This window comes from Onychostoma macrolepis, chromosome 22, assembly GCF_012432095.1.
Source record: "Onychostoma macrolepis isolate SWU-2019 chromosome 22, ASM1243209v1, whole genome shotgun sequence".
NCBI classification, from domain to species: domain Eukaryota; kingdom Metazoa; phylum Chordata; class Actinopteri; order Cypriniformes; family Cyprinidae; genus Onychostoma; species Onychostoma macrolepis.
The window spans coordinates 36,729,661-36,755,100 of NC_081176.1; the positions used below are offsets into that span (position 1 = coordinate 36,729,661).

Here is a 25,440-nt window from a genome sequence, read left to right on the forward strand (position 1 = left end):
TAAAGAAAAAAATCAGTATTTCATAAAATACTGATAAAATATTTCATTATTATTATTATTATCAGTGGTTGAATTGTAAAAAAAATTATTACAATGATTACAAAATTGGTCTCATTTTTAAAAAGGTTACTATTTAATACAAAATTAGCCTTATTAAATGAACTATTATATAAGTTTTATTTTATAAGTTTTTTTTTTGATGTTTTTTTTTCTTCTGGGGCCTGAAATAGAGGAAGTCAATATTGATAATTAAACAATATTTTGCTGAATGTGTTTTTGTGCTGGCACCTTGGCTGGTTTAGGTCTGTCATGGTTTAATAAATATGACAATAAAACCGCCAGTAGGTGGCAGCAAGTCCCTGTTTTAATAAATGACTTACTGAATCATTCTTATCAAACGATTCGTTCAAAATGGCTGATTCAATAGAAACAAAAGAAGTAAGACCACTGAATGGACCGTTGAATCACTGGCTCACTCGATTCGTTCAAAACCTGATTAATTCACGGAATGAAACGCTGTGTTGCTCTGCGCTGTTGTGTAAAACTAATAGCACTGTAACTGTGTCACAGATCCGCCCACAGCTTCATCCACACCAACCACCTACACCCGTTCGCAATCACCGGAGTACTGATTACCACCTGTCATCACTTACCTGCTCGCTATATCAAGTCACTCACCACAATCCTGCGTTGGTTGGTCTCGAGGTCGTAAGCCTGACTCACTTCCCTACTCACCTCTTGGATTGCCTGGATCCTCCGTCCCGTAAGCTTCACCAACCAACCTATAACAGAAGTGTTACTTTGAGTTGGATGAATTCGCTGAGTTAAAGGACCCCTTTGTTTTAAGTTGTGTTTTGTTTGAAATCCTTCGGGATCAGTTTATGTTTGTGGAAAGGAAATAAAAGAAGAAGAGTGTTTCCACTAACCCTGTGTTTGCCTCTCCGTCCAACCTGACAGAAGACCAACCCTTCAAAAAGAAGTATTGAGACGTGGTTAAACCGAGATGGAAGACCAAGCTCTCCCAACACCAGACCCATTCACCGAACTAGTTCACGCTCTCCGCGAAGCCCTCCAGCCACCTCTGGCCCTTCCATCTCCTTCCGGATGCCCAATGACCAAACCTACCCTCTACTCCGGCGATGCGGCCACCTGTAATGGCTTCTTGCTTCAGTGTTCCCTGTACTTTGAGTTTCAACCTCACCAATTCCTGAACGATCGGGCAAAGATAGCCTTCATCATGTCCCTGCTGTCCGGAAGAGCCCTGCAGTGGGCTGAGGCACTCTGGAATTCACACAGCCCCATCGTGCGGTCCCTGGATGCCTTCGTCGACCATTTCCGCGAAGTGTTCAGCCAGACAGCCTCCTCCATCTCCGTTCACGAAGAGCTCTTTCAGTTACGACAAGCCAACATGTCCATCCATGATTACACCGTAAGATTTCGCACTCTAGCCGCCAGCAGTGGGTGGAACGAGACAACACTTCTCGCCGCCTATCGACGGGGTCTCGAACCCTTCATAAAACAGCAGATGTCTGTTATTGAAGACTCAGTGGGCTTGGAGGGCTTTCTCCAGAAATCGTTGCACATTTCACAACAGTTAAACACTTGTCGTTCGGAGACTACCCCAGCAACCACCTTACAAGGATCGGTCCCACCTATACCGGAACCCATGCAAGTGGACCGGTACCACCTATCTCCGGAGGAACGGGCCCGCCGGAGAACCCACAATCTTTGTATGTACTGCGGCTCGGGAAGTCACTCCCTGGTATCCTGCCCCGTTCGCCCCGCGAACTCAACGGTGAGTACGGTCCATCTTCACCCTGATGTTTCCAAGATTCCACATAGTGATGCTCTAATCCTTTACCTGAACCGATCCTTTCCAGTTAAAATCCTCATTGACTCCGGAGCCGCAGGAAATTTCATCTCTTCGGCCAGCCTTCTTCAACTTCAACTACCCCGGCTCCGGAGTACCACATCCTACCGGATTTCCACCATACAAGGCAAACCGTTGAGCAAAGGGCTGGTACGCCACCACACTCCAGAGGTCACGCTCCGCGTTGGACACTTTCACGAGGAACAAATCTCCTTTCTCATCTTGGAGGAAGCCATTGTGGATGTGGTGCTGGGTCGTCCCTGGCTCGCAAAACATCATCCAGACTTGCATTGGAGTTCGGGAGAAATCCTTCGTTGGAGTACTTCCTGCTTTGAAAAGTGTCTCACCAGTCTCCCGGCACCTCGCCAGTCCGTACCATCTCTCCCACTCAATTCCACCACCGCAGAGAGCCCTACCACACTTACCTCAGTCAAGATTCCCAGAGCCTACCTCCCTTACCAAGACGTGTTCAGCAAAGCGGCCGCTACTCGTCTTCCTCCGCACAGACCCTGGGACTGCACCATTGACCTGTTACCCGGGGCCAAACTGCCTAAAGGTCACGTCTATCCCCTCTCAATCCCGGAACGCATCGCCATGGAAGAATATGTGAGAGAGGCGCTACAGCAAGGGTTCATCCGTCCCTCCACATCTCCCGCAGCTTCCAGCTTCTTCTTTGTCGCCAAAAAGGACGGGGGCCTCCGCCCCTGTATAGATTACAGAGCGCTCAACGCACAAACAGTCAAGTTCGCCTATCCTTACCACTGGTACCAGCTGCCTTAGAAGAACTTCGTGGGGCCCGAGTTTTCACCAAACTCGAACTCCGCAGCGCCTATAATTTAATCCGAATACGGAAAGGAGATGAGTGGAAGACGGCCTTTATCACGCCGTATCAGGTTATGCCGTATGGCCTTTCAAACTCCCCCTCAATATTCCAAAACTTCATGAACGAGATCTTCCGGGACATGCTCAACCGATTCACACTCATTTATATCAACGACATCCTGATCTACTCATCCACCCTCGAGGAGCACCAAAACCATGTCTCCCAAGTTCTCCAACGCCTCCACCAGCATCAACTGTATATCAAGCTCGAGAAATGTGAATTCCATCAAACAAAAGTCCATTTCTTGGGATATATCATCGACGCGGATGGAGTACAAATGGATCCTGCCAAGGTGGAGGCCGTAAAAAATTGGCCACAACCATCTTCCATTAAGGAGCTCCAACGGTTCCTCGGGTTCGCCAACTTCTATCGGCGTTTCATAGTCCATTATAGCCATCTGTCAGCTCCTTTAACCTCTCTCCTCCAAGGAAAACCGAAATCCCTTACCTGGACGCCTCAAGCGAAACAAGCCTTCCAAAAGTTAAAGTCCTCCTTTTGTACCGCTCCAACACTCATCCATCCGAACCCCAATCAAAGCTTCGTGGTGGAAGTGGATGCTTCGACGGTGGGAATTGGCGCGGTCTTGTCGCAGCAAAAAGGCGAACCTCCAGTGCTTCACCCCTGTGCCTACTTCTCCAAGAAGATGTCCCCGGCGGAACAAAACTATGACATCGGGAACCGCGAATTACTGGCAATCAAACTAGCACTGGAAGAGTGGCGGCACTGGCTAGAAGGTGCACAACATCCGTTTGAAGTGATTACTGACCACAAGAACCTCCAGTACCTTCGCGAAGCCAAACGCCTAAACCCCCGACAAGCCCGCTGGGCCCTTTTCTTCACTCGATTCAAATTCACTATCACCTATCGTCCCGGCCACAAGAACCTCAAGGCCGATGCTCTGTCCCGTCTGCACCAGCCCGACCCATCACCCGAACACCCAGAACCAGTCCTGCCACCCAAAATATTCGCTTGCCCCATCATATGGAAAGTGGATGACCAGATCCGTGCCGCCACTCAATCTGAGCCTGCTCCGCCGGGAGTTCCAGAAGGGAAGCTGTACATACCTGCCACCTTCCGTCTCCCCCTTCTGGACTCTCTACACACGTCTCCGGGATCCGCCACCCGGCCACAATGCACTCTCGCTCCTTGAACAAGTACTGGTGGCCCAACATGAACCAGGACGTTGCCCGTTACGCCAGAGGCTGTACCGTCTGTGCCATCACCTCGACCCCCCGTCACTTGCCCGAGGGAAAACTGGTTCCCCTGCCGATCCCACGCCGGCCCTGGTCCCATATCGGAGTTGACTTTGCCACAGACCTACCACCCTCCAACGGATCTACCACCATTCTCGTTGCAGTCGACCGGTTCTCTAAGGCCTGCAAATTGATCCCATTACGAGGATTACCCACTGCCCTCGAAACTGCGGAAACTCTCTTCCAACATGTCTTCCGGAACTTTGGCCTACCCGAAGATATTGTCTCCGACCGAGGGCCTCAGTTTATCTCCAGGGTCTGGCGTAGTTTCTTCCGGTTACTAGGAGTCTCTGTCAGTCTGTCCTCTGGGTATCACCCACAGACCAACGGCCAAACGGAACGGAAAATCCAGGAGATTGGGCGCTACCTGCGCGCCTATTGCCATCGCCACCAGGACCACTGGAGCAAGTACCTACCCTGGGCCGAGTACGCTCAAAACTCACTGCGGCAAGAAACTACCGGTCTCACCCCATTTCAATGCGTGCTTGGATTTCAACCTCCGCTCTTCCCCTGGACCGGAGAGCCCTCCGAAGTCCCGGCGGTTGACTTCTGGTTTCGAGAGAGCGAAAGAGTGTGGGACACGGCGCATGTCCATCTCCAGCGGGCAGTACGGAGGCACAAAGAACATGCAGATACCCATCGCGCAGCCACGCCCCTATACCAACCCGGCGACCGAGTCTGGCTCTCCACTCGGGATATTCGCCTCCGTCTGCCCTGCAAGAAACTAAGCCCTCGCTATGTCAGGAGACGCCCGTGGGGGAGCGGGTACTGTCACAGATCCGCCCACAGCTTCGTCCACACCAACCACCTACACCCGTTCGCAATCACCGGAGTACTGATTACCACCTGTCATCACTTACCTGCTCGCTATATCAAGTCACTCACCACAATCCTGCGTTGGTTGGTCTCGAGGTCGTAAGCCTGACTCACTTCCCTACTCACCTCTTGGATTGCCTGGATCCTCCGTCCCGTAAGCTTCACCAACCGACCTATAACAGAAGTGTTACTTTGAGTTGGACGAATTCGCTGAGTTAAAGGACCCCTTTGTTTTAAGTTGTGTTTTGTTTGAAATCCTTCGGGATCAGTTTATGTTTGTGGAAAGGAAATAAAAGAAGAAGAGTGTTTCCACTAACCCTGTGTTTGCCTCTCCGTCCAACCTGACAAACTGCTTGTTACATGTGCTCGGGCCTCGTACACGTGCTGATATACAGAAAAGTACATTGCTTGTGCACTGAATATAAAAACGTAAAAACTCATACATGGGTATATTTTGTTTCATTGCTGGAATTATGGCATTCTAATAGGTTTCATCGCGCAGTGAATGCTTTTAGACTCTCAAGACGTGCTTTTTTTTTTTTTTCAAAGTTGTACAATGTCAGCTCTCCTATCGTCTCTCAGTTCCTCACAGTCACACACATGTTATGTCAGGAGAATGTCTTTAAATTCTATTCAAGGAAAAATCATTTTCTTTTAAAATAACTTCAAAAGTTGCGCTTGAACCATTTTGCGTGAAAAATGACGAAATTGCTTGTGCGCAGCTTGTTACAGTACCCAGTTCTGATTGGCCAATCGCCATTATTTAGTTCATAAATGATCATAAGTAGAGAATTTTAACATTTCATGTGCATAAGTTTTACGTAATACAAAAAAAATTAATGATCCAAAGGTGATGGTGGTTTTACAGATGTAATGAGGAGTCAAAGGCGAGCGGATCCATTTTCAGTATTTTATTAAGATCAGTATAACCAGCAGACAGGGGTCGATCAACAGCGTCTTGGATAACACAGAGAACCAGAAGCATAAACGTTTACCAGGCTTGGGTCGGGGCAGGCAGCAGGCAAGAATCAGGTCAGAGTTAGAGCAAACAATCAACGGGGCAGGTGGCAGAGAATTCCAGAGGTCAAGGCAGTCCAGGATCAAACACGGAATAACAGTCAAAGTAAAACGCTCAGAAATGTCAGACAGGCTAAACAAGACTTCGCCCTGAACTGAAGGTGTGAGTGGCTTATATGCAGGTCTGTGAATGATGTGCAGGTGTGATTGCTGATGGGAAGCAGCTGTGAGATCAGGTGATCGTGTAATGCAGTGACTGACTGTTGCATCACACGGACTACATTTCCCATCAGTGTAGTGCTAGTGTCCAAATGATGAAGGGTGACATCTAGTGGTTGATGGGTGAATGATCCTGGACCGGATCATGACATAGCCCCTCCCCAAGGAGCGACTTCCAGACGCTCCTATACAATCCAGGAGGGTGGTGGAGCGGAGGCGGAACAGGGGGAGGGACGGAGGGCCAGGTCCATGTGGAAGAGGAGAGACTGAGGACTGAGGCAGAGCAGGCGAAGCAGAGAACCCAGGCAGAGACCAGGACGGAGCAGGAGCCCACCAGGGCGGACCAGACGGGACTGGAGCCCACCAGGGCGGACCAGACGGGACTGGAGCCCACCAGGGCGGACCAGACGGGACTGGAGCCCACCAGGGCGGACCAGACGGGACTGGAGCCCACCAGGGCGGACCAGAAACCCACAGCAGAGCCTGGGAACTAGGGAGAACGGAGACACAAGGAGGAGACAGAACATGCACAGACACCAGGACTGAGGTGGGGAACACAGGAAGTTCATAGTTAGTTTCTATAGCAGTGACAGAACAGAACGAGAGTTCATTGACGGCCTCCATAGCCGGGACAGGACAGAACGAGAGTTCATTGATGGCCTCCATGGGCATGACAGGACAGAACGAGAGTTCATTGACGGCCTCCATGGGCGTGACAGGACAGAACGAGAGTTCATTGACGGCCTCCATGGGCGTGACAGGACAGAACAAGAGTTCATCGACGGATACCGCTGACACCTCTGGAGGTTCTGCAGCAGCTGCCGCCACCTCTGGAGGTTCTACAGCGGGCGCCGCCACCTCGGGCAGTTCTGCGGTGGTGTACGCAGCCCAAACGCAACACAAAGCGATTCCCATCAGGGGAAGTGCCTCGGTCCGGGGAATATGCAGAAGAACAGGAGGGTTAGTGCGAGTTGGTTTGGGGATACCAGCCGTGCGTGCAGACACCAGCGGTACATCCCTCAAACGAGACATCAAATTGGGATAGTGAAAGACTGACCTTGATGATCTGGGTGTGTCAGCCCGGACGTGACGTGACTCTGGAAGGTCAGCCGTGACGGGCTGCTGTGACTCTGGACGAGCAGTTGAGACGTGAACAGCTGTGACGAGCAGCTGAGACGTGCTGCTGTGACTCTGGACGAGCAGCTGAGACGTGCTGCTGTGACTCTGGACGAGCAGCTGAGACGTGCTGCTGTGACTCTGGACGAGCAGCTGAGACGTGCTGCTGTGACTCTGGACGAGCAGCTGAGACGTGCTGCTGTGACTCTGGACGAGCAGCTGAGACGTGCTGCTGTGACTCTGGACGAGCAGCTGAGACGTGCTGCTGTGACTCTGGACGAGCAGCTGAGACGTGCTGCTGTGACTCTGGACGAGCAGCTGAGACGTGCTGCTGTGACTCTGGACGAGCAGCTGTGACGTGCTGCTGTGACTCTGGACGAGCAGCTGTGACGTGCTGCTGTGACTCTGGACGAGCAGCTGTGACGTGCTGCTGTGACTCTGGACGAGCAGCTGTGACGTGCTGCTGTGACTCTGGACGAGCAGCTGTGACGTGCTGCTGTGACTCTGGACGAGCAGCTGTGACAGGACTCGATTTATGATGACCAACTGTGACTTGGCTTGACTCCTGTAGATTGCTGCCATTCATGATCCAAGTCAAGTCATAGTCAATGACATGACGGGGTGTTGTTGTGGCCGCCATTTTGTGAGCGTGCTCTGGTGCGGCTGTCCTCTCACGAGTGAGTGTGGCGTCGCGTTCCTCTTCCGCGACACCCACAGTAAAAGGAGAGTCACACAACACTAGTGCATAGTCCAGGAAATCCCTCAATCGGATATTAACTTCCCCTCTGGGTAACCGTGATTTAATTGGTTCATTGAGTCCAAAACAGAATAAATCTTTAAACAAAATTTCATCATATAGCGGAACTTGATATACTAACTCACAGAACTGCTGAACATAATCCTCAATAGATCGATCTCCTTGCCGTAGACCTAGTAGCTGGTCGACTGGATCTATGGTTAGGCTGGATTGGTGAAAGGCTGACAGAGACCGGAACTGATACCTCAGTGACGAGGGGATACTGGGCTGCTGGATCCTGGTATGGCGAAGTCTTCTGTAATGAGGAGTCAAAGGCGAGCGGATCCATTTGCAGTATTTTATTAAGATCAGTATAACCAGCAGACAGGGGTCGATCAACAGCGTCTTGGATAACACAGAGAACCAGAAGCATAAATGTTTACCAGGCTTGGGTCGGGGCAGGCAGCAGGCAAGAATCAGGTCAGAGTTGGAGCAAACAATCAACGGGGCAGGTGGCAGAGAATTCCAGAGGTCAAGGCAGTCCAGGATCAAACACGGAATAACAGTCAAAGTAAAACGCTCAGAAATGTCAGACAGGCTAAACAAGACTTCGCCCCGAATTGAAGGTGTGAGTGGCTTATATGCAGGTCTGTGAATGATGTGCAGGTGTGATTGCTGATGGGAAGCAGGTGTGACTGTGAGATCAGGTGATCGTGTAATGCAGTGACTGATGGGAAATGTAGTCCGTGTGATGCAACAGTCAGTGTAGTGCTCGTGTCCAAATGATGAAGGGTGACATCTAGTGGTTGATGGGTGAATGATCCTGGACCGGATCATGACAACAGACGGGATGCTTTTTGTCATTTTTTTCGACCAGGGGTATCCCCCTGCAACCCCCCTCAATCCGAGCCCTGGCGACGAGGATGTTACAACAAAGATTGACTCCTTTGTCAAATCTGAAAGTGAGTCAGGCCTGCGTCACTCTGAGGAGTTTATTTCAGCTAATTAAAAAGTTTAGTTAGCTTTGAGATAGGCGGCGCATGTCAAAGATGGATGCTTCAATCCCCAGATTTGACTGCTACAGCAATCCAGCCACATTAGGTCTGTGGTGGACAAGATGGCTGAATGTTTTTGAACTCTTTGCCGATGGGAAAGGTTTGATCCTGACGATGATGCATCGGTTGCTACAAAACAAAGACGTAGAGCCCTGCTTTAACATCATGCTGCACTGTAATAAATTTCTGTTAAAACGACCATATTCTGACAGTAACATCCTATTTTTACATTACAACAGTAAAATCCTGTAAAAACAATGAACTCTGGGTAATATTTGTTGTTTTCGAGAAAGTATCCTTCTGCAGTCCTGTGAAGTAACAGCGCTCAGAGTCGACACTCAGAGGCTGTGTTTCAGATCACACCCTACACCCTCATTCACTTTCTAAAAACATATCTTTATGCTCTTTATAGAGGAGTTTTAAATACAGCCAAGTAAGCATTCATAAAAACAAGTTTAAACACCATAAACACTTTACAGACTACACACAGTAAAACTGTAATACATCATTTTCTACTCTAAAAAAGCAAGACTTTATGTGGTCACAGAGTTGCTGAATTTATAACAATATTAATGGTACACCTAATACATTACAATATCATCTCATTTGTTAATATTAGCTAACGGTCACACATTGGAGGGAGGGGCACACAAGGGTAAGTCAGGTAAGAGCTTCTTTATTAACCAAACTGAAGGCAACATCAAAAGGTAAGTGCAATAACTCAGAGTTCAATGAAGCTCAATAAACTGAGGAATTAAGCATCCTTATCTTTCCCTCTTAGTGGAATCAACTGAGGAAGACATCCATGGAGCCACAGAGATCCAGCAGGTAAGCGATCAGACAGATGAAGAGCTTGTAACCTCAAGACCAGACAATCAGTACGTTTACATGGACATCAATACTCCGATTTTAATACGATTAAGACAATACTCTGATTAAGAGTCTACCATGTAAACAGAGATTTTTGATGACCTTAATCCGGCTAAAGTCATAATCGAAGTAAACACAAATCGAATTAATACATGTGGAGTATTCCTATTTTAGTCGCATAATTGAAGTGCAGTACAGACATGTACACACCTTAATCAAACTATTACCGTCCTGTAGGACTTTCCGCCGCATTTTGCGACAGGATACACACACGGCAGCGATCAACCGTTTGACGGCAAATGAAAGAGCTTCAACATCGCCGTCGTCTGTTTGCACGAACAAATAATTAACTGCACTTGAAGCGTTCATAAAATTAAAAATGAAACACCCAAAACTGCATATGGCATCATCACGAAGACGAACTATATGTTTGTACGTGAAATTCTGGAGGAGACGTCGGATAGCGTCGCGTGGTGACGTAATGACACATGCCATTAATCGATCTATGTACTATAACATGTAAAACAGGAACATGGAGGGATTATTCTAAAAGCAACTCATGTAAACACCTTAATCATAATATTGTTTTATTCAGAATAAGGTAAATAATTAGATTACTGATGTCCACGTAAACGTAGTCACTGAGGGTATGGCTTGAGTGAAGTCTTATAGGGAGCTTGATTAGTGGATTCCCTGATGATGGTCAGGTGTGAGTGATTCCAGATGGAGTGCAGGTGAGTGACCAGAAGGATGCTGGGAAATGTAGTGTGGTTCAACTGGTGACTGTGACACTAACGCATTAGTTCATTTTTTTCTTTCCCTTGAGAAACTTTTTGTAGTCAAGCAGTTGAATCTCTGATTAAATTTGTGGTCAGATAGAGATAACAATGACTTCCTGTTTAAATAATGATGAAATCTTGCTGAGAAAAATAAAGGCCATGATGAAAACAAGCACTGACAGGTTTAGACAGAGTGTGTAAAAATACTCAAATGCTTGACTGTCATGGAACAGGGCAAAAACTGTTTTCAAATTGCAATTCGTTTACTAAAATAAAGAAGTGCTGTACTGAAAATCCAAGTCATCTAAGTTGTTTTTAGTTGTAGAAGCTGTTAAACATTTGAAATAAGTAGGTCTGCCATTTTAACATTCCTTCAGCACAATTAAATAATAAAAACAATCATCCACTCTGATACTTACTACAGGGCACATGTAATTTACTGAGTGCAGGTTAATAATCATGTAGAAACAACCAAAACAGTTTTGACAGTTTTAGTGTCTGATGAATCGTTACACTCATAGGTGGAAAAGATTAAAAACCACGCTGTGTATTGCAAATAACAATGATTTATACTTATAATAATTGTGTAATTAGTAAAACAACAAACGCAAACAGGGCAAAAATGTGTTTTAAGTTTAGAAACATTCTGAGTCTCCCCCTCCCTTGCCTCACAGTGCTTTGGTCCAAATGCCTGCTTATCTGTTTACATCACCTACACACACACACATACACACACACACACACACACACACACACACGTACGTCCAGTGAGAGAGAACAATAGTTAATAGTTGTGGAACTCCAAGGCTGTCAAGGCTATTTTATTCACTTAAACATCGGAGCTGCTGGTACACTCAGTGGAGGAGGGACTAATTTACTTATTCATAGTTCCCTGTATTCTAATGAAGCCAGTGTGTAGAGTTACAATAAAGCTATTTTGAGACATGACAAAATTATTTTCACAGAAAAATAAAAGTTTCAATATGTATTTTTAAAGATCAAAATGAGTTTTAAGGGATAAAATTATTGACTCCAGGGGAACTTTAAGACTTGTTTAAGACCAAGTAAAGACAATTTAAGGAATAAACTGAAGGGAACACAATGCGTCAATATGCTCTATTTGTACGTTTAGGTAGCAATGAACAATATTAGCAACATTTCAAAGTTAGAAAATACAACTTCCTACAGAGTTCCATTACTTTTTAATTCAGGTTTGACTAGCATTACTCCAAATGTCTAAGATTCTTGAATGAAGATAAGTTGACTTGAAAAGCAAAATGCATTCATACGCATTTATTTGATTAGTTCAGGCTTTGCAAAATGACCCTGTTTAAAAGCATAAAATACAACATGAGCCCAGCTGAACTCAATGTGGATGAGGTTAAGTTTGACTGCTGTATTATAATGTTATACATGCTGGTAATAATTCAGTCATTGTTATGAAAAGGTAAACAATTGCATATGAGAAACAAGTTTGGGCTATGCTGAATATAAATTACTTTATTAAGTATTAAAATCACAAATTTTATTTCAAAAAGGCAAAAAGGAATAGAATTGCATGTAATGTGTTAAATCTCAAGAGCATAAAGACATTAAACTCTTATTCGTTTTAGAAATGTCTGCGAAAAGCTCTCTCACTCACTGCTACCAGCACACATTATGATACAAATTAATGATGCTTAATCTTAAAAATATAAAGACATATAAAACAAATACAAATAAGATACCAATAGGATATGAATGATTTATATATCACTCCACATAAATCAAAGTACACGGAGCAGCTAAACCAAGCTAGACAATGTAATAATATTCAGCTCATGTATGGATAGCTTTTTTTAAATTGTTTTTAACTTCCCATTATCCAGCATTTTCTTCAGATGTTCAAAATACATAATAATTGTTTGTGTGTGTGTTGTGTGTGTGTGTTTTGTGTGTGTGTGTGTGTGTGTGGAATCCAAGGCCGTGAAATTGGTGAAATTTGGTTAAAGTGGAGTAGTTTGCATGACTCTCGGTCGTTAAACATTTCTATCATTAAACAAATGTTAAATGTCAAATTTGAAATGTTTACCTACTTCCATCTTATCACACACACTTTCACCATTAAAACTAAACTCATGGTGAAATTTGCACCCAGCAAAGCCCAGCTTCTTTGATTTGATTGGCCATCTCACTCATTTTGACATTGATGCTGGATCACTGCAGAAGATGAGCCTAAAAATGCAACTTTTAAAACCTTTTGTCATCCTAACAACAAAGACAGCACTGCATAACAGTGCAGCATCAAGGATATCAAATACTTGGGGGACAGTTTGGCCATTTCGATTTATTGGTGGGTAACATCTCTGAAAGGATTGTTCATTAAAGGTGATGAATTGAAGTTTGGAAAATGTTTGTCGAAATGTGATTTTAGGACACCTACACCAGTGCCCATGAGAATTTGTCCCACATTACTTGTTACGAGCAAATGCTTCACCAGCAGCTACACCAACAACTGAACCCACAACTTTACCAACAGCTGCACCAGTAGGACCAGCAAGACCTCCAACTGCTGCACCAACAGGACCAGCAAGAGCTCCAACTGCTGCACCAAGAAGACCACCACAAACTGCACCAACACGTGGAAGGTTCAACTGACCAATGTTTAACATTATACCTTTCTCCTGTGGTTTTCTCTGCTCTTCTTCCTCTCGTCTGAATCTCTGAGCATCTTCTAACATCTGGTTACTGTAGTGTCCTCCTCCATTCTGCTCTGTCATTGAGTCAATCTTCTGGAGGAGATCATTCACCTGCTCTCTGTTATTCTCATCTTCATGGTTGAAGACATGAAATCTGCCTCCACACTGATCAACTAGACGTCTTAATGCAGGGAATCTCTCCATGATTGTCTGTAAGGACTCTTCCTTTAACCAGTCTCCATGAGTAAAGAGAATGAAGGAGTATTTTAACACCTCCTTACCAAACATCATCTCAATCTGCTGAAGAATCTCCTCCTCCTGTTCAGTGAATCTGTCTGTTACTCTGATCACAATGAGAAAAGCATGCGGTCCAGGACTGGATAGATGAACACTTCTGGCTATCTCTGTCATTAACTCTTCAGGTTCCATCTCTGTGTGAGAGAGCCCAGGAGTATCAACTACAGACACAGATCTGCCTGAAACAGTGGCGTGAGCTTCTGAACATTCACTGGTTACTGAATTCATTCTCCTCACAAATCTGAACTCTTTCTGTCCCAGGATTGTGTTTCCAGCTGCACTCTTCCCAACTCCACTTTTACCCAGAAGAACAAGCCGTCTGGGTGAGAGGCTGGGGACATCGCAATCAAAAGTGAATGTTGTGACCACTGTGATCCGTCTGTGAAGCATCCCTCTGTCCGATGCTGTATCAAACACAAAACAGATGTAAGTATTCATTTAGATGCTTATGATTTCACTACAGGATGAAAGCTGCATGTATACAAAAACATGCGCTGAGATATATCAGAGAATTAGCTGAATGTTAGCTAAAATGATTGAAATCTCGCGTCATGCTCCCTTATCACCGAATATTGGATTCAATCTTTTTGTCAGCTTGTTTTCTTTCAATTAGGACTGGTTTTGAATTTCTATTTGGAACTGATCGATCGTAGGCCTTATTTATCTGAGCTTACATGCCTCAGTTTTTGAGTGAAAAAACATTACTTGTGGATAACTTTATCAATTTGCACTGTTAATCACACTTGTGTGCTTTAATGTTTAAACGGATCATTTGTGTGGAATTTAAAAAAAAAAAGGTTTTATTTTGCACAAAATGGCACAAAGTCACACTTGTGGTGTTCCCGGTCAAAAATGACCGACCTACAAAAAATAGCTAATAAATAACTTGTTACACTATTTTATCACCAAAAACTGGATTCAATCTGTAAATTAGGACTGGTTTTGTATTCACTTTTGAGACATTGATCGTAGGCCTCATTGATCTGTGCTTCACTGATTTGAGGATGAAGATCATCTCTGTGAAGAAAGCTTGTAATACTCGAAATAGTTTGTTTGTGCACATGAATTCATGCTCTGCATTTAACTCATCCAAAGTACACACACCCGGAGCATTGGTCAGCCCAGGGTTCAGTCGTGGTACCCACCTACGATCCCTGCCGGCCCAAGACTTGAACTCACAACCTTTGGATTACGACTCTCTAACCATTAGGCCACAACTTCCCCTATGTGTGTGGATGGATACACCAGTATGCATGTATACACACATGTACAGGTCCGAAGCCTTTATTTTTTTAAGCCTTTATTTTAATGTACATATGTGAACATGAACTTGATGAAGACGCTCCTGAACACTAACTGTTTCTTTGATTTTCTACTCCTCCATTCATTTCAATGGGCAGTCATTTTTTACCAATAAAAGCTCAGATCAATGAGGCCTACGATCAATCAGTTAAAAAAATGAATACAAAACCTTTCCTAATTTAAAGAAAACAAGTTGACAAAAATAATTTTTGGTGATAAAATAGTGTAGCAAGCCCTATTTGCACAGGATTAGTATTACCTGGTGACCTCTGGTCATTTGTAATAATTGCAGAGGGTGTCTGTGATCTTAATCCCGTGCGAATCGGCCATGTCTGTAATTTGTAAAGTAAAAAATGACCAAACATATTTCGCAGAACACCGAGGTCCTGTGATAATATTAGTCCCGTGCGAATCAGCATCTCTGTGATTTGGCCAAGATTTGGCAGGTTCATATATTATTTTTTCAAGGTTTTTGTTGCCTGTGCATCTTTCGTGAAGAATGGAGGCTGCGTTGTTTTGATAGTATTTTGGGCGTGAGTCATATCGTTATACACCATATAAAACTATATAATTTGCAGAAAGAGAAAGCTGAAATCCATCAGAAGAGCGAAAAAAGAATGATTAGTTGAGATGGATGACATGTACAGCAGCATGCAGTAAGGAACATTCTTCTGTTTATGATATATAATGTTACGCAAAGCCCTAACATCATATCCGGGAGATAAGTCAGTAAAATCACAGGCTTTGTTTATCCCGTGCGAATGCACCACATGAAATTCAGATGTGGAGGGGTAATTTCTAAATCACATGAGGTCTCCAGATAATACTAATCCTGTGCAAATAGGGCTATCAATGATTTATAAGATGTTTTTTTGTAGGCTGGTCATTTTTGACCAGGAACACCACAAGTGTGACTTTGTGCCATTTTGTACAAAATAAAACCATTTCAAAACAAATGATCTGGTTAAACATTAAAGCACACAAGTGTATTTTATATTTTATGTAAAATTGACAAAACTATCCACAAATAATGCGGTGCCTACTCCCAGATAAATGAGGCCTAAATAACATTGAGAAGTAGTTATAATAATAATAATAATAATTTATATAGCGCCTCTCCCAGGCTCGAGGATGCTTTACAAGCTACACCAATACAACAAGTACTCATTACTATAACTGTCCCGACTATTTTAAACCGGGCCTGTTACAGGTAAGAGGGGGGAATCATTTTTGCAAGAGGTCCTATAGGTTACAGTATAATAAAGTTTTGATTAATGCTAAAAAAAACAAAGACAATGGATATCCCTTTTCCAAACTGTATTAAACTATCTACACCAAATATTCACAAACCCCATACTACATGCTCCCCAAATACACAAATTACCCCAGCAAACAGTCACAAAACAAAAGTAAACCACAATGTCCAGAATAGATGAGTAGGGTTTCAAATACGGAATGTCAAACAAAAATCCTGGTTGAACAGCAAACTAAATGTTTCTCCAACCAGGATTGTTTATACAACCATGAAGTCATGAGGGATTCAAACTGAATCTGCTGCTTACTCTACTACTTCCTGTCTTATACAGAAAAAAGTGAGGCCACAGGTGCCACCTAGAGGTCAGGATGAGCATAGCACCCAAAATAAACCTTGTAACAGAAGGTAACTGTTACATTACAAAGAAACAATTAAATGTACATTGGACAATGTGTGAACAAACTAGTATTTTCTGGGAAAAAGAAAACATTTTCCGGTTCAAAATGACCCGAACACAACATGAGGGTTAAACAAATAAACAAGCAAACATTTGAATATATGATTTTTAATCATAAGACCCACCCTTTAACACAAATGATGTACAGTACAGTAGTAGGCCTAATCTAGTTTGGTTGATCACATGATATCTCGAGTCAAGAGAATCCAGATTTTATTAAGGTGTTTTTCTCCAAGCAGCTTCTCAGTTTCCTCCACAGTTTTCCTGTCTTCTTCAGTGAATCTGTCAGCTTTGATGACCAGCAGAAACACACAGAGACCTGATACAAATGGCTGGAAAATGCTGAAAAGACGTATAATCTCTAATCTCCCTCTAATCTCTTTTCCTTTTGTTTTTCATTGGACACCTTTACATTTTCATCTTTTCCCTTACAGTTCTATTCACAATTTACTGCAGAACATTTTAATTACAATTTTACATTTTGTCAGCACCTTGAAATAAATATTCATTTTATTGTCAAATTTAAAGAAGCATTAATTATCAACAGGCAATTAAACCAGAACAGGCTTTTCTACATCAGTTTCATCAACAGCTCCTTAAGTTTTATAAATGTGACACATTTAAAAATGATGATGCGTTAATATAAAAGAGAACATTTGTATTGAACATTATTTGTAAATAATGCATTATTTGCAAGATGATGAATAGTTGCATGTATTTGTTACTTTTAAGGGTAATATCATTTCATATACAGTACCATGGCAAATGAAATCATTCTGATCTGACATATTAAAAAATCAGAGGAATTAAAAACAAACAGATTAAATGGATCATTATAAGCAATGAAGTCAAACCTGAGAGCGATGCCTCTCTCTGTCAGTCAATCTTCTGAAGCACAAATAACGAGTGAACGTTCTCTTCCGGCCTTTATATAGACACACATTGTGGTTGGTTTAATCACATGATCAGAACGATCAGAAAGAGAATGTGTGTGTTTTCTTTTGTAAACATGCAAGTGGACTTATTTACTAGTAATTATATAGAATCATTGGTCTGAGTGTAAACTTTGCCAGATTTACAAGATTATATGAGCCTTAAAATCTTCCGGATTAACACAGTTTGATAATCAGCATATTACACCTCCAAATCACCTCCATATAAGACTTTTCACACAATCTCCCCTCTACAGACATTCATCACTTTCTAAAAACATATCTTTATGCTCTCTATAGAGGAGTTTTAAATACAGCCAAGTAAGCGTTCATAAAAACAAGTTTAAACACCATAAACACTTTACAGACTACACACAACAAAACTGTAATGCATCATTTTCTACTCTAAAAAAGCAAGACTTTATGTGGTCACAGAGTTGATGAATTTATAACAATATTAATGGTACACCTAATACATTACAATATCATCTCATTTGTTAATATTAGCTAACGCATTAGTTCATTTTTTTCTTTCCCTTGAGAAACTATTTGTCGTCAAGCAGTTGAATCTCTGATTAAATTTGTGGTCAGATAGAGATAGCAATGACTTCCTGTTTCCATGACGATTAAATCTTGCTGAGAAAAATAAAGGCCATGATGAAAACAAGCACTGACAGGTTTAGACACACAGTAAAACCTCCAGTGTTAAATCAACACTCCCAGTGTATATATAATCCACACTCAGAGTGTTAAAAAAGTAACACTGAAGCAGTGTTAAAGTTAATGAGATAATTAGTTTAGTAATTTAGTGATGATTGAGCATTAGTGAAGAACACCTGCTGTTAACAAACTGAACCATTGAAAGAAAGAGAAAGAAGAACAGAAAAAAAGAGACGAGATGAGACAAGAACTACAACTGACTTCAGCCACAGCCTTAGATGAAATCAACACAAGATAAAACAAGACATTAAATCTCTCAAGATCTCAGCAGAGGATGATTAAACAACTCCATAAACAGCATCACCAGCTTCACACGTTACTAACCAGATTGACTTTAGATGTTGATGCTTTAGTTTTGTTTGAGTTACCATTATCGAGGTCAGTGTTTGCTTTAGTTGGGCTCTCGACCCTTGACTTAAAACATTACAATTTCTTTGGCTGCCATAACTGTGTGTTTGTTTAGACATGTTAGTTATGGCGTTCGGGTGTTGATGGTTAGACTTCTATAAAGAAATCACCAGCATTTAGTGATTTCTGTAACTGATTTCATTCAGAGCATGTCACTGATTGATTACTTTTTTTTATTTTGATCGCATAAAATATAAAGCTTCATCCATCAGTTTTAAGATTAATTTGAAAGACTTTTAAAAGTAAATCAGCACTAAAAGGTCCAAACTGCATTATCATACAGACATCAAGACTCAGCGTATGAATCTCAACAATGGTGATAATCAACATATTCAGATAAAAAGACCATCTGTGAACATCACAAAACACGCTACTAAAAGTCACAACAAAATAGCAAAACAAAAGGAAATAGTAAGACAGCTGCATAATTTATTCATGTCGCATTGCATGCTGGGAGCCATGGATGAGTTTTGATTGGTGCTCCCAGAATGCACTGCAACATGGAGCTTTATGTTGATTGTCACCATTGTTGAGATTCATATGCTGATTCTTGAAGTCTGTTTGATGAAGAAAAGTAAACTTTCAGTGCAGAATAAGTTTCAAGTCTTTTAGATTAATATTAAAACTGTCAGGTCTTAAACTACACAACCTCAAAATTAATCAGTAAATCTACCAGTGACTATACTCGGAGTAAAACCAGTTATTCAAGCCACTATACACTGATTATGTCTTTAGTAACATAAGCAACTCCTGATCACATTTTCGCTTGGCTTTTTTTCTTTGCGCCATAACTAACATGTCTAAACAAACACGCAGTTACAGCAGCCAAAGTAATTGTAAAGTTTTAAGTCAAGGGTCAAGAGCCCAACTAAAGCAAACACTGACCTCGATAATGGTAATTCAAACAAAACTAAAACATCAAAATCTAAAGTCAATCTAGTTAGTAACGTGTGACGCTGGTGATGCTGTTTATGGAGTTGTTTAATCATCCTCTGCTGAGATCTTGAGAGATTTAATTGCTTTTATCTAGTGTTGATTTCATCTGAGGCTGTGGCTGAAGTCAGCTGTAGTTCTTGTATTTCTGCTCATCTCGTCTCTTTTTTTCTGTTCTTCTTTCTCTTTCTTTCAGTGATTCAGTGATTCAGTTTGTTAACAGCAGGTGTTCTTCATTAATGCTCAATCATCACTCAATTACTACACTAATTATCTCATTAACTTTAACACTGACTCAGTGTTTCTTTTTTAACACTCTGAGTGTGGATTATATATACACTGGGAGTGTTGATTTAACACTGGAGGTTTTACTGTGCAGAGTGTGTAAGTTGATTAGTTTACATTAACAAATGTTAAATGTCAAATTTGAAATGTTTACCTACTTCCATCTTATCACACACACTTTCACCATTAAAACTAAACTCATGGTGAAATTTGCACCCGTCTTTTGCACCCAGCAAAGCCCAGCTTCTTTGATTTGATCTCACTCATTTTGACATTGATGCTGGATCACTGCAGAAGATCAGCCTAAAAATGCAACTTTTAAAACCTTTTGTGATCCTATGCAAACAACGAAATTAGTTTATACCACCAAGATAAGCCTTAAGGGCTAAACCGAACTGGAGGCTTGATGGTATGTTCAGGATAGCGCTTAGTCTCTTCGTGTGGAGTGTGTAACACCACCTCATTATCCCTAGTGGCTGAATCCTCCGATTGTGCCAATCCTGCTGGAATTTGATCAAGACTAGGACGTAATGTCTCTCCTGAGATCGGATGTTCACACCAATCTGTCAGATTCCCCTCAGGGACTTCAATGGTCTCTGGACCAACCTCATCTCCATTGTCGCAATCATCCTGATGTGTCAGAATCTGATCAACATGACGCCTCCAGTGAACTGAAAGTCCCACATCGACAGTGTATGATACTGGGCCTGTGTTTGCAGACACCACACCAGGCATCCACTTCCTTCCTTGCCGATAATCATGAACTAATACCTTGTCCCCCACTGCAGATGTTTTTTCTTTCGCATGAACTTGACGTCGCTGGCACAGTTTGCCTTGAGCTTTTTCGACCACAGAGGCAACATTTGGCTTCAACGGATCAAAGTGGGACCGCAATCTACAATACAGAAAAGCAATTAAAAGTACACTAAAGTGCACTATTTTTTCTACAGTGTCTGTTGGAGGAGATCATGGAGCCTTTTCACAAGACTGATATGCATTTCAGCGGTCATCAGCATCGTAAATCCTCGATTTTTTATTTTTATATATATGTATTTTGATTTAAAAAAATGATGTACATTTATAACACTATACTTATATCACATTTGTATCAAATTACAAAACAAGAAAAAAGTAGTTAACGCTAATGCGAGGGTGTTTCTAATGCAAGGTCTATGGGAGGGACGGTAAATTTGACATCGTTCTCTCTTCTGACTGCTGTTATCAGTCTCTGTCAATTTTTTTCCTTTGATTGAAAGTCGTGAAAATGCTATCGCAGAGTTTTTCTTTTGCTATTTGAGCAAATGGGAATGCAAAAAAATATATTTGTGTAACTCTCCCATTCACTGCTCTCAAAGTTTACCCAACTATGACGTCTTCCGCTGCTGAGAAATCCGGAAATATGAAGGTTTATTAAGCTACATACAGCTATCTTGAGGCTTATCCGTTTCTTAAAATGTCCTGTGTGAATGTTCCCAATCAGTGACCAATTAGAACAGGAAAGAAAATGTTACTATTGATTGCACTGTACATAAAATTTTAATTAAATTTGTAATTTAACTTATTAACTTAAATTGTACTATTTTTTGAGGTACATGAAATGTGTTTTAAAGTTGTAAGATATTTGAGTCACATTTATTTCTTTATAGTTTTGTCAAGGTGTAAATGTTTTATGTTTTGTTTATAACAATATTAACACTATTGTGTTTCCATGAATGGATTGTGATGTGCAGTATTGACTATTTAAGGTGATTATTTGAAACTACGGATATTGTTGTTGTTTATCAATAAACAATGTTTGATATGCATTTGTTTTAGTTTTTCAGTTTGTTTATTCAAATTATTAAAAATGTCAATAGCAAGAACAATAAACTAGTGGGAGGGGTGGGGGGTGCAAATATTAAAGAACTGAAATTAGGAAATGGTGCCTCGAAGCACCCAAGGTGGTTCCTGACCACTCTTAATACAAGGGTTCCTCCAGGAACCGTTAAAGTTCCTCAGAGAACCACCCTTTTAAACCGGTGCCTAGAGGTTCCACAAAGGGTTCCGCCACAGTGGCAAAGTGAAGAACCCCAAAAGGTGCCTCCAGGAACCTTTAGTTTTCAAAGTGTTGGGTGGGGAGGGGGCGTGGTCCATGGGAAATAGTCCTGCCACCACAGCTGGAATAAATCCTAAAGGAAACACTGCATACATTTAATAAAATTAGAAAAATGCATTTACAAAAGGTAAAAGGAAAATGCCCCTGTAAATCACTTTGAGTCAAATGTCACCTCGTATTAATTTTTTATTATTTATTATATATAAGGTGCTCCTAAATTTTTTAAATTAGGAGGACAAGCGCCCCTAATTACAAGAAGAAAAACACGGCTCTTAAACTGGGTGTGTGACAGGTACGGCTGTGGAATGGGGTTTGACCGAGGAAAAATTTTCAGTCAAAATATTTTTTTTTTGCTTTAACCCCTGATTTTGTTTGCTGCACACCCAAAAGGACTCATTACTATAATTGTACATAAGTTTTTGCCTGAGAGCATGACGTCCACACTTACTTAAGAGAGATTGACTTTTTCCTGCAGTCGTGGACCAGTGTGAACCACCAAGATAGACTCTATCTACTCTGGATCACCTGTAGCCCAGAAGTGCGACGCTTCCTGGCTCGACAGCCAGGACACATCCAATCAGACTACCAGCAGCTTAAACAGGCCATCATAAAGGAATTCTCAGACCTGAATTCTCTGCACAGCCCAGAATCCAAAGCAGGCGCCAGAAGGCACCCAGCATTGCCACAATGCAAGGCCCTTCTACAGAAAGCCACTAGCCAGCAGAGGACAGAGCCGTCGCCATGGCAGCAGACCCAGGTCCCAGACCAACCACTGGCAGAAACCATGGAAAAGGCCATCCTCATCCTGCGAACACCATGGCATGTCCAACGACAGTCCCCCACAACATCCTTCTCCACACCCTTCACACAGGTGCCAAACGGATGCTGCACCAGGACAGATGGACATGCCTACTTCTGAGTTACAGCAGCTTCTGACACTGGCAAAAGAGCTCCTTGAACAAGACTCAACTGAGGAGTACTGCGTTCAGGATAGCGCTTAGTCTCTTTGTGTGGCGTGTGTAACACCACCTCATTATCTCTAGAGACTGAATCTTCCGATTGTGCTAATCCTGCTGGAATTTGATCAAGACTAGGACGTAATGTTTCTCCTGAGATCGGATGTTCACACCAATCTGTCAGATTCCCCTCAGTGGTCTCTGGACCAACCTCATCTCATTTGTCGCAATCATCCTGATGTGTCAGAATCTGATCAACATGACGCCTCCAGTGAACTGAAAGTCCCACATCGACAGTGTACAGGTGCTGGTCATATAATTAGAATATCATCAAAAAGTTGATTTATTTCACTAATTCTATTCAAAAAGTGAAACTTGTATATTATATTCATCCATTACACACAGAATGATATATTTCAAATGTTTATTTCTTTTAATTTTGATGATTATAACTGACAACTAAGGAAAATCCCAAACCACTTCAAAATCCACTTCCTTCCTTGCCGATAATCACAAACTAATACCTTGTCCCAGAGTCCTGCACGCAGGCGGGTACCCGCGGGTACCCGACGGGTGAACTGCAAAAATTGACGTAACGGGTGGAATAATATTGACGTGTCGGGTGCGGTGCGGGTGCGGTTCGGACTGGTGACAGGCACGGGCGGGTTGCGGGTACAATTATAACCAAGACTATTTCGACTTAATCCAGTACACGCTGATAAGCAGCTCCTTTCTTTCAAATTGTCCCGTGCTTGTGTTCGCGCGCTCTGTCTGAAGACCGGGCTTCTACAGCGGGATTTGCAAACACTGAGCACTCTAGCCAATCGACAGCTGTATTGACATTGATTGACAACTATAGGTCTAGTGATTATATTAAAGGGAGCGCTCTTTGCTCGCTTTTCTGTAGTTAATCTATTCACAGTTTGAATAAAAGCTTTAGTCCACAATAGTTTTATATTGTTTACACTTTGAATGGTGCTTTCTCTCTCTCTGTTAACTTGTTGGGCTGCGTGTGTTAAATGTATTATTAAATGTATTATTATTTATTATTAAAATATTAACGCATTAACTCAGAATGACTTGTTAATTGCTTGTTACATTAAAAATAAAATAAAGGTGTTTTGTCTGCCTTATGTAGATTTAATGCGGGTGCGGTTCGGGTCGCGGTTGTTATGTCAAACGGGTCGGGTCGGGTCTGGAATTAAATTAGTGTTGCTGTCGGATAACGGGTCGGGTATTCGGTTAACTACTGCGGGTGCGGGTTTATCAAACAGGACCCGTGCAGGACTCTGCCTTGTCCCCCACTGCAGATGTTCTTTCTTTCGCATGAACTTGACGTCACTGGCACAGTTTGCCTTGAGCTTTTTCGACCACAGAAGCAACATTTGGCTTCAACAGATCAAAGCGGGACCGCAATCTACACTGTAAAAAATTGTTGTAAAAAAACGGCCATATTCTGACAGTAACATCCTGTTTTTTCATTATGGCAGTAAAATCCCGTAAAAAACAATGAATTCTGGGTAATATTTGTTGTTTTCGAGAAAGTATCCTTCTGCAGTCCTGTGAAGTAACAGCGCTCAGAGTCAACACTCAGGGGCTGTGTTTCAAATCACACCCTACACCCTCATTCACTATTCCCTACATGAGTTTACTAATATAGTCCACCTGACAGAGAGAATGAACACTAATGAGTGAATTCAGCCAATGATGAACAGCTGCTGTGAACAAGCAGAATCACTGGAGAAAAGAGAAAAATGAAACTACAACTGACTTCGGCCACAGCCTTAGATGAAATCAACTGAAATAAAACAGCAGAGGATGATTAAACAACTCCACAAACAGCATCACCAGCTTCACACATCACAGTCTGACTTTATTTCTGTCATATATCAACAAAATTACTTGAAAATTAATTGACATTTAGATGCTTTATTGAAAATGTTTAGCTTGACCTCACCATCATGGCGATCAGCATTTGCTTTAGTTGGGCTCTTGACCCTTAGCTTTGTAACGCTAGATGTTTTTTGTTGTTGTTGCTATAACGGTGTTTGTAAAACACCTTTATTATAGCAACAAAAACCAATGAAAAAATTTGTAAGAATGTTTTTTGGATCGTAATCGTCATGAAGCGGCTTTCATTGATCTCATTCAGTCTTTAATGAAGTGGATTTTGTTCGTTTTATGTTATTTATGATATGTGCTACATGATACTGCAAAATAACAATTTATTATGACAAACTGTAAAACTTCTTATGCACAAAATCTTCAGTACAACAGCATAATTCAGACACATACAGACATCAGCATATGAATCTCAACAATGGTGAGTCAAAATGTGTTGAGTTATATTAGCGTGTTTTGTGATGTTCAGAGTTGATCTGTTTATTTATTTTGGTTGAAAGTCACCATTGTTGAGATTCATACGCTGATTCTTGATGTGTGTGTTTCATACCACTTTAGAGCTTTTTTTTTTCTTTTTAATTGTCAGTACTCTTTTTAACAGTCTTA

The 25,440-nt window shown here is 42.1% G+C and overlaps 1 protein-coding gene across 4 annotated transcripts in view; it reads right to left on the reverse strand.

The window, feature by feature from the left end:
• The window catches only part of LOC131529886 (GTPase IMAP family member 9-like), a 38,698-nt gene extending 21,209 nt beyond the window's left edge, over positions 1 to 17,489 (reverse strand). For 2 of the 4 annotated variants that reach the window (XM_058759864.1, XM_058759863.1), the window contains exons 1-2: positions 17,458 to 17,489; positions 13,271 to 13,993 (exon numbers count right to left, since the gene is read on the reverse strand). In XM_058759864.1, coding sequence (XP_058615847.1) covers positions 13,271 to 13,979 — 709 coding nt within the window. In that variant the 5' untranslated portion in view covers positions 13,980 to 13,993; positions 17,458 to 17,489. The other 2 variants (XM_058759860.1, XM_058759861.1) reach the window with 2 other exon arrangements.
• Positions 17,490 to 25,440: the final 7,951 nt, after the last annotated feature.